The sequence below is a fragment of the Acanthaster planci genome, linkage group LG02, assembly GCF_054643075.1.
Source record: "Acanthaster planci isolate LZ-2023a linkage group LG02, COTS_SCS, whole genome shotgun sequence".
In the NCBI taxonomy this organism is placed as follows: domain Eukaryota; kingdom Metazoa; phylum Echinodermata; class Asteroidea; order Valvatida; family Acanthasteridae; genus Acanthaster; species Acanthaster planci.
In genome coordinates this window covers 28,566,432-28,576,719 of record NC_141778.1, presented here as the reverse complement: position 1 = coordinate 28,576,719, position 10,288 = coordinate 28,566,432, and the positions used below count along the sequence as shown (strand labels likewise).

At 40.0% G+C, this 10,288-nt stretch overlaps 1 protein-coding gene across 3 annotated transcripts in view; it reads left to right on the top strand.

Moving 5' to 3' along the window:
- Positions 1-10,288, top strand: part of pir (pirin) — a 29,893-nt gene continuing 19,605 nt past the window's right edge. Inside the window, exons 1-8 of one of the 3 annotated variants that reach the window (XM_022231122.2) lie at positions 1-126; positions 3,270-3,515; positions 4,749-4,841; positions 6,004-6,084; positions 8,492-8,698; positions 9,160-9,289; positions 9,722-9,804; positions 10,197-10,263. In XM_022231122.2, the coding sequence (XP_022086814.2) occupies positions 3,282-3,515; positions 4,749-4,841; positions 6,004-6,084; positions 8,492-8,698; positions 9,160-9,289; positions 9,722-9,804; positions 10,197-10,263 (895 nt within the window). In that variant the 5' untranslated portion in view covers positions 1-126; positions 3,270-3,281. Of the gene's footprint in view, positions 127-2,541; positions 2,705-3,269; positions 3,516-4,748; positions 4,842-6,003; positions 6,085-8,491; positions 8,699-9,159; positions 9,290-9,721; positions 9,805-10,196; positions 10,264-10,288 lie in introns of those variants that run through there. The other 2 variants (XM_022231123.2, XM_087133087.1) reach the window with 2 other exon arrangements.

Sequence of the window (10,288 nt, the reverse complement as noted above, 5' to 3'; positions counted from 1 at the left end):
ATTATAGCGCCCTCATGTCAAACCGACCGGCTGAACCAACTATCGTGCACAGGCGGGCGAACCCGTACCCGAGTACGTACGTCGAAATGTCCAGTCGCAGGACATGGCATTGAGTTTGTGTGTAACGTAAGTCAGTTGAGTTAGCTCTTGCAGTTAGCTGGATCAGGGACAGAACTTTCATAAAGATTTTAAAAAGTTCCCTTGTAATACAATAGGGTTCTTCCGTAGATTGCGCTTGTTTAGGCACTTCACCATGTTCACCGACAATGACTGACCTTGTCTTGGTGTTGTCATCTCAATTTGTCACTGTTAATATAATATGCATGATCAAGAATTACTTCTAGAACTGCAGTGTAAGGTTTATTACGAACCTTCTAGATAGCCATGTACAAACTGAACGCCCAATCCCATGAGTTTTGATTGTGCCGACTTACCCTTCCATCATAACGATCATGGCTATTTTTGCAACCTAGGCCTACAAAATGCCTTCTAATCTTGGTGAAGTTAGATAGGGAGGTTTATTCACCTCAGGCCTAGGCCTAATATCTTCATAAAATTGTGAAATTGTTGAGAATTTTGCCCATCCACACTACAGTCAGCAGCACCATGTACATGTACTCTCAGTTGTCAGCTGTGATGTGGGAGCTTGACCAATCGTAGACCCACTAGTGTGGCATGGACTCTTGCTACCACTCCATGGGGATGGAGCGGTACCGAGAGTCCGTGCCACACTAGTGGGACAGGGACGAGGGTGTTAAATGTCATGAACACCGTTATTCAAGTGTATTTGTGCAAAAATTGTTTAGGCTCCTACATACATGTAGGCATATCATATCCAGACAGTCGTGACAGTGTATCCCATTTATTTAGAATGATATTTGAGTGTGGAAGATGAGTGACAATAAGCCTCAATTCAGCATGCGCTTGGGTGATTTTGCATAATGTTACAAAGGCATTGTGGGAAGGAAAAAGGGACAGTGTTTACCCCATTTTTCTTCCTCCCACTTTACCCATAATGCTTTCTACCATGAGCCATTGTACCCATGTATGCAGAGCATTAAGCCTAATGTGGGGCCTGCTCACACAGCCTAACTCGTTTCCATCTTTTTTTTGCATGGAAAGGAAAAGAAAGATTCATAGCGGCCCCCAAATGTTGCAAACACTTTTCGTTTTCCTTCAAGAATCTGGAAGCAAATCTGCTGTTTCTCTTGTGCAGTGGCAAATGTTTGAGTTTCTAAAATATGATCAGTCAGCTTTTAAATCTTTTGAGGATATTTTCAAGTTTTTGATGCTACTTGTGTGATGACGCTAAATAGCACAACTGCGTTAACTTAGTTCCTGTATTATCATGATAACTCTGTTCAGCACAGTCTTTGAAAGTGCAGAATTTGCCGTCGTAATTTTTATTGGGCTGCGTATACTGAAATCTGTTCTTATACTCATACTGATAACTTTGAGCGCAATCTTCCAACATGCACAACTGCTGTGCCTCAAACTATGCGATTTTTAAATGGAGTCATGATGGTTAGTGTTTGACTCGATGGGGCAAAGATTCCCATTCCCTACAAAGTCTCCAGCTGTCTCCTAATTGGGATGGGCACCAATCAAGCTGAGAAACTGCTGCCTTGAGTAAAGGTTAGAATTCCAGTACAAACGAGTAGTTTTAGGGGTCATTTCAAAATCCCTATCCTTTATCCTGACTTCATGGGATAATTGTCTTTTATGCAGCCAATAGGAAACGTAGTTACTGGTATTTAGAAATTATGCAACCAATAGGAAACACAGCAACTGGTATTTAGAAATTATGCAACCAGTAGGAAACACAGCTACTGGTATTTAGAAATAATGCAACCAATAGGAAACACATCTACTGGTATTTAGAAATTATGCAACCAATTGGAAACACAGCTACTGGTATTTAGAAATTATGCAGCCAATAGGAAACACAGCTACTGGTATTTAGAAATTATGCAGCCAGTAGGAAACACAGCCAGTGGTATTTAGAAATTATGCAGCCAATAGGAACACAGCTACTGGTATTTAGAAATTATGCAGCCAATAGGAAACACAGCTACTGGTATTTAGAAATTATGCAGCCAATAGGAAACACAGCCACTGGTATTTAGAAATTATGCAGCCAATAGGAAACACAGCCACTGGTATTTAGAAATTATGCAGCCAATAGGAAACACAGCCACTGGTATTTAGAAAACACAACTAATGGGAGACCTGGTGTGCTTTGGAAACAATTTGCATTTTTGCACAGTAATGAATCACTTTCAAGGCCTGCATACTGCATGCAAAATCACCTTAGGGATGCCCAAGAAAAGCTTTTAACAGTAACATCAGAACATGGAGGTGCAAAACCTCTGTGGTTACAACAGGTTATTATTACATGTACATGTTAGTTACCTTTTCATATGGTTAAAGTTTTTGTACACAATCCATACATGTGGGCCTGTGCACGATTTACTGCACAGTGTTGGGCAGTGAAGTGTACATTTCAAGAATTGCTGACTCACATGACTTTGCATTTTTTGTGCTAAAATTAACTCATTTTTTCCTTGAGGCAAGGTATTGTGGCTTGCCTTCCTTTAACAGAGTTTTATGAATAAATTGCTGCAATTACATGTATCTGTAGAGTGAAGCCTTTGGATTTTTACTATTGGTTGATCACACTTTGAGTTTCAGGTTATTGTTAGTGGTAAGTGTTGGACAACTGAACATGTACATGTTCACCCATCACCTGGTAATGTAGCCATCAGTAGCTACTGCCATACCTCCGTCTGGTATATTGTGTTTTTCATTGGCCCAGAATGATCACATGCACATGCCCCAGCAGCGTACAGGAAAGCAGGGGCTGCTAACCACTGATTTTCAAATATTCCTTTGTCGCCCTTAATTTTCCTTCGAAATTCATGTATTTATACATGTAAGTGAAGAAATCAAGGTAGAGATATGACTGACAGTTATGTGGGATGTGATGCTTTGAACACTCTTGGGTACACCTAGTGCCTTGAGTTTTCAAAATGTCATGTCCCACATCACAGCAGTCCGTAGTTGTTAATTGTCAGTCATGCATAGATACATGTACCTGGTCATGCAGATAGAAGGACCACAACCAATTACACATTATTCTATTGTGTAGTGTTTCACCCTTGTCAACTGACTGATCAATTGGTAAGAAGTCTGCACTAGTGCATTACTTCATAAAAAATGATTTACGTGCAGTGTACTTTAAAATGCTTGGTTTTCATATTCCTCAACAGTGATTGTATCCTATGGTGACAACATTCCTTCACATCTTCACACTCCTGATTGTCAGTCAGTCAGTCATTTTATCATCGGCTGACCACCACTCAGAAGTACACATCGTCACATTGGAGAATTCACACAGAGTGGACATATGGACTGCCAATTTCACCATGTCTAGGCACATCACCCAAGCTATTCTGAGCCAGGAGCAGGCAGAGGGTGTTGGGGCTCGTGTCAGGCGCAGTGTAGGCAGACCTGAGGTATGTATAGCTCTTGATTTCTGACAGGACTTGGTTGTGTGTTACACTAGAGCAGTGCAGGCCCAATCCCATGGGCTACTTAACGTACTATATAAATGGAGCCTGTAAATGCACTGTAATGTTAACCATGTGGTATTTCAAGCATTTGTCTTGCTGACACTTGCTTATTAAGCACATGACATTAATGTTGGGCACAATCAGTTGATCTGTGTGATCACTCATTTTTTGTGCTATCTGTTGATCTTATCGAATGATTTGTTGTTAATTTGGTCATCAGGCAGTCTGGTTTCCTTTCTAACTCATGGCTGTTGAAGACTGTTACTAAAAAGGGAAGTGATTTAAGTCAGAAATTGCATACAGGATTGACTGATAGTGAGTGCCATGAGATTGTGCAATCATGCTGATGGACTGATCATGCCCAACTGCCCAACCATAAGATGCACAAATTGGCATGAGATAAACAAAAGGCAATACAAATTCCCATACATGTAAATGTGCATTGGATGCGTCTTGTAGAGATTGATACTACTGTAAGTATCATACAATGTATGTTAGTATTTTTTATTCCAAACTGACCATCTTTTTTTAATTACTCAATGATCTCATTGCAGAAAGAACTCCCTCTTTTTGTACAGTATAGTAGCCATTTTTTCCCTGGTGTATTTTATCATGTGTTATTTTTTTAACAATGTTTTTTGTACTATTGGCATTCCGTAGCATTTTCAATGGTCTTTAAACGTTGGAATCTGCCAGCACTTGTACCATAACGCGTACATAACATACTGTACATGTATACATACATGTATACGTGTATGTTAAGTTTTTGGTTGAGTGTACCAAGGTTGCTTCAGTGGTCTTTCTCATTGCTGTTTAGTTAAAAAACTTGCTCTTGTCATAAGGTGTGTACATGTATATACACTGCGTTAAATGATATGCAAACAGGAGTACACTTGATATGCATGTACATGTACAAATACGTCAGCCCTGAACAATGCCATTACTACTGGGAATAAAGCATCCTGTTGAAATGGGGCAGTGGAGATCGTGCATTTAGCCACTGTCATATAAAAGTATTGATGGGAGGGTCATGTGAATAGGACTGAAACCCAGAACCCTTATCCCTTCCCTCAGTATAATCCACAGCCTTTGTCTATGGTTACCAGTATGTACCTAAGAGCTTGTTGCAATGAAACTGTCTTCCATCCTTTATGCATGTCCTTTGGTCTTCATCAGCTGAGAAATCTGGACCCCTTCTTACTGTTAGATGAATTCAAAGGAAAGAAACCAGGTGGCTTTCCAGATCACCCGCATCGAGGATTTGAAACAGTAAGCATACTTTGTTTTCTCAAAGACATTTCTTTACGCCTGTCAAAATGGTTTATTATTTTTCTTGTACATACAAGACATGTTTCAAAGACCTATAAAGATAGTGTAACGTTCATCAGTTATATTTCTTCCCTACATGCGTAACATTGAAAGCCTTGGCCAAATATAATATGCTTTTTCCATAAATATGGCTCTCTGACAACAATTTATGGAACTAGTGTACATGTAGAAGTTTTTATTCCCATTCATAAATACCTTTTTCAGTCAGAGAGTTAAAAGAAGTTAATATATGATGGATTTCCAATGATTCTGTCAAAGAATTTTACTTTCATTTTCCCAAACAGCCTTGTCCATTTCATGGTACATGTATATTCCTTGTGCAAGTTGTCTGAAAGAATCTCCTTATATGGACTTAGCATGTGTGTAGCGAGCCGCATACACACAGACTCTTGACCAATCAGAATCAAACTGTCTTGTATCCAGGTGCCAGTGTACACAGTGGGCATTATCATTTCTCAGTGGGCATTATCAAATGTTAGTACACAGTCCAATTGAATGTGTTTGGATAGGAAGACTGTCTGAGGTACATGTATTATGAATAAGGGATAAAGTGCAAAATGTTGAAAATCCATCTTTGCACCAGCATACTCCCAAAAATCAAAACTGAAGCAAGAAAGAAAGGAAGGGAAAATCATATTTACGGTAACTGGAGAACAGAACATTATTGAACAATGATATTTTGTCACAAGATCAAAACTCCTGCCATGACAATTTGGGGTTCAACATTAGTACAACAGCACTGCTCCTAGACCTGAAATTATATCCCATAAGCCTGACAGTCTTCAATCCTCCAATTTCAATATCATTTTACGTACAGTACACCTATGGGATTATGGTTAATGGTTCAAACCGAATTAAGTGGATTGGTGTGCATCAAGCACTCTGAGAAAGATGTCTTGAGACAAAATCTCAAAATCCTCTTGGCAGGTTCACCAGGAAGCCTCTGTAGCTCTCCCTTGAACCTAACTTCCTTCCATCTTCCAGTTTCCGTTGTAATATTTCTCACTCATGTTAGGCTAAGTTCAAGTATTTATTGAATATTATGTGCATACGTGTATTTCTTGAAACCAAATAAAGAGTTCTTGAACCAATGTTTTGTCAGGTATCCTACATGCTGTCAGGCAAGTTTGCCCATGAAGACTTCGCTGGTCATTCGGGCATCATTGGCCCTGGTGATCTGCAGGTGAGTAGCATACTAACACGTTTATTAATCCAGTGAGCCATTTCGTCCCCATATTGTATCCCTGCTGCATGTTGCACTCAATTCTAAAGAGATGATTCATGGAAAAAAATTATGGGAAACTGAGCAATTTGACTTCCTCTGAGAACTGCCAGAAAGGTGAACCTTGAAGGAAGTGGATTTTCATTGAAGAAAATGTATGAATTTTGTTATAATTCATTTGCAACTTGAATTTTTGCACTGTGTTAGACCAGCGTCCTCATGCAGAAGCATACAGGACAAAGGCTGCCACAGGTTTAAATGGGCCAGAGCCAGGAACACTTGCATCTGTGACCGCAAATCGCTATTGCACGACTGTATATAACAGACTTTTTTGGTGGACTCTGTCATGTTCGTTATAGTGGCATTCCACTGTATGTATTACAACTCCAAGACAGCACTAGCCTTTCATGGCAATAATTTTCAGATGATGCACAAATCCAAACACACATAAAAAACAATGAGATAAGACGACCCTCAGACTGATCTTAAGTTAAGATGAGTTCAGCTGTGTTGCTAAGGAAGTTAGGCGTTGTTGAACACGTCATACGTTTGGTGAAATTAATCCAAAGACAAGTCACGAGTTAAGACAAGTTACCCTTCCTAAGAGGCATCTTACTATTTAGCCCTAAAACAGTCCTTGCCAGTAGCCTTCCAGGGTGGATGGTGCATTTTCCTTCTCTTTTAATGCCTGTCCTTTTAACTGCTGATTTCCATACCACTTTCTAACCAAGTGGTCTGGAAGGTAGACCATAGTAACATGTACTGCATTTGTTAGCACCACTGCATGGTGTAATGGGTTCTAGAAAACCTGGAACAGTGTGCATGTAGTCACCAACAGCACATCTAAATGCAGGGTTTCTGACCAACTTCATAAAGAACTACTCATTTGAAGCTGTTTGCATTGAAATTGCTTCCACTGTCTACCAAAATAGTGATGCCGAACTTCTTGCTTCTCTCTAAGAGGGGATATGTTAGCTGTTGTGGCTTGTTTGTTGCCCATTATTGCCAGTGACACTGCACTCGGAGACATTGCTGTTAACATGAGGATGTTCACTGCTGCATATTTAAGAGAAAAGAAATGTAAAAATGACTGAATTTCATAATTAAAACCTAATTTCACAATCTTTATATCTCATGTTTATTATTTTGTATGTTCTTGATAGATATTGAAATTAGAGGGAAACAGAGAATGATTGGAATAGTGCAAAGGGGCAGTTCAGAGCAGTCCAATGTGAATGCTTTTTACATGCGTATTAAATATAGAATAAGATGTTGCCACAGGAATTGAGTCCACACACAAGAACCTTATACTCTTGAATCATTGGAATCTGTCAGCCAGTAGTATTTCCTTCCCACCTATATGTCAGTTCTGTCAGAGTTATCAAGTCGAGATATCATGTACATGTACGTGTAGCCAGCTGGGGTGATAAGTACATGTGCACAAAGTATCTTGTAATAATGGTAACATACATATAGGTTAGGGCTAGTCATGGTGACATCATGGTAAGAAGTTTAGAACACAAAGGCAGTGTGGCCAGAAATGTCAGTCTGTGTGGTGGAGATCTCCCTAGAGCCAATTTGATATCAATCAAGTCAGTGATGGCATGATTAGTATACAGCACAGCTGGTTGAATGGATACAGAAACAAGAGAAAATCATAAAAAAAATTGCATTGCAAACAGAAACTACAGAAACATACAGGTCGCACGCTAGCTTCCATCATAGCTGCTTCTAGCCATTGTTGGTTTTTTGCTATCTTTTATTAGTGGTGTGCGTTTATGGGTATGTTTGGAAGTGAGTACCAGTTTTATGTCAATACTGGGTACCTGTGTACCCTCAAAATATAAAGAACACTTAACAAATGGCATTGCATGCAACCTGAGCAGACCATGTGCCTGAAAGAGGGCTCTTCTTTCATACATAGGAAGCAGCACATTGTTCTGAACGTCAGAGGGGAATCCCCTCCGCCATTGTATTAAAAGAAATTGTTACCTTCAGTTTGCAACAAAATTAGCTCTGTCGATCTCTGAACCTGGGTTTTCAGCAGCATAGTGATTTTTCAGCCCTTCACTATAAAGTTTCTCATAGAATTAATTTTTTTATGGTTACCCAGCCCGAAAAATAGAACCGGGTTTTAAAATTGATGGGCAGGTACCTAGGTAGCCGAGTGCCTGGCACAGGCCTATCTATCAAGCCCTGCCTAAACATTCCATTGGGGGGCTCTTATGTGTTAGGGACCACTGATATTCACACCTATCTATATCCTTGCGGTAGGAGGATATTTCCTTTCAACTACTGTCGTTATTTATGCATTTCAGTACATGAAAGTACTACTTTTAAAACCCTTACTATTATTTTCATAACACAGTGGATGACTGCAGGTCGAGGCATCGTCCACTCTGAAATGCCAGCCACTGAGGACATGTGCCATGGCTTGCAACTATGGGTCAATCTAGCCAGTGAATTCAAGATGGTGAAGCCAGAGTACCAGGAGTTATTGAGTAAACATATCCCCGAGGTGGAGAAAGATGGAGTCAAAGTAAGGGTTATCGCTGGAGAAGCACTCGGCAAGAAGGTAAGATGGTCACTGCTCACCTTAGCTGCTGATGTATCGGTGAAGCTTAACTCGTTGGTTGTTCAGATCTTGACGGCCAATAATCTGTACGATTTCTTGTGATGAAATGCTGGCCTAGAGAGGTATTTGTCTTCAAACCTCAGGGCAGCATATTTGCGTTAGATGTTGCGTTGCCTAAGCTATCAGTACAGGTATAGTGGTAGAAAAGCCCCGCCCAAATTACTTGGCTGTAACTAGAGATAACCCATCTGCCTGTTGAAGCTGTTACCTACTGTAGCTATGGATATTTCACCCAACAGACATCAGTGATTTCCAGCCGTAGCCAAGTAATTTGGAAGTGGCTTTAGATGTCCATTTTGAAATGACAAAGAGGGTCATTTTTGATATGAATGTCTGTATAACCTTAAGTTTATGCTTTTTACAATAGCAGAGACTTAACATCTTTTTTTTCATGTTTGCAGTCCAAGGTTCGTACTAGAACACCTACCTCTTACTTGGATTTCACGCTTCAGAAGGGGGCTGTCTTAGATCAACCCATCCCTCAAGGCTGGACAGCTTTTGTCTATGTGCTGTCTGGAAAGGCCTTCTTTGGTGAGTAATATGCACAGACAAATGCTTTGCTGTAGCTGACATATGGGGTACGAGTTGGCCAACTCTGTTCTGTTGAGATAGAAGGTTTGCCCCAATGATGCAGTTGTATTCTCTTGATATTAAGCACAAACATATACCTGAATCATGTTGTTTATTGAAAACGTCAGAGAAGAAGTGTAGGCCTATGATAGTCCCATCAGTCTCAAACTCATTTATCATACATACACTGTTTGAAGCAAAAGATGACGAGTCCTAAATATGTACCGTGTTGGTAGATACAGCTAGCATCATCCTATTTATCCATGATGGTTTGTAATACCTCAGTGTTCACTGGGCCTCTAAATACTTAGTCACGACTTAAAGTGTACAGTTTGCTTTAGTTTTAAACCATAAGTTTCAGGAACTTTTTGATTTCTCGAATTTGGTACAAAGGAACTGGTGAGAAGCAAAGACAAGGTGAACCACACCACACACTGGTGCTGAGTGATGGGGACCATGTACATGTTGAGAATAAGGTAATGGCAGTTGAGGACTGAAGGCCCTGACTACATGTTGACTCTTAGTAGGCCAGATCTGCATCTCAAATGACTAATTTACATTGGCATAAGTTCATTTCAAATAATAGATTGGTAAATTTTCACATGTCTTTGGGGGAGGGAGGCACTGATCTGTGAAGTAGTTGAATTCATCAACATCTTATTGACTGAGTTCAAGGCAAAACAGTGAATGAATTTAAAGTTACTGCACAAATATCATACATTTTCACATGTACTGTTGGCTTTTATCGAGTTTGTACAGTTGTTTACAGTCATTGCAGAGGATTTGCTCCATCTCCTGATTAATGATTTTACCAGTCCACATTCAGTGGTAGTATCTTCTTAGTTTGGGGCTTTTTGATTCCCTACAGGATTCAGAAGCCTGTCACTTTGTGCTGATATCAGGCCAGCCTATAGGGCAGCCCATTGTACAGCATGGTGAGTAGTCTTCAAAGGTAGCTTT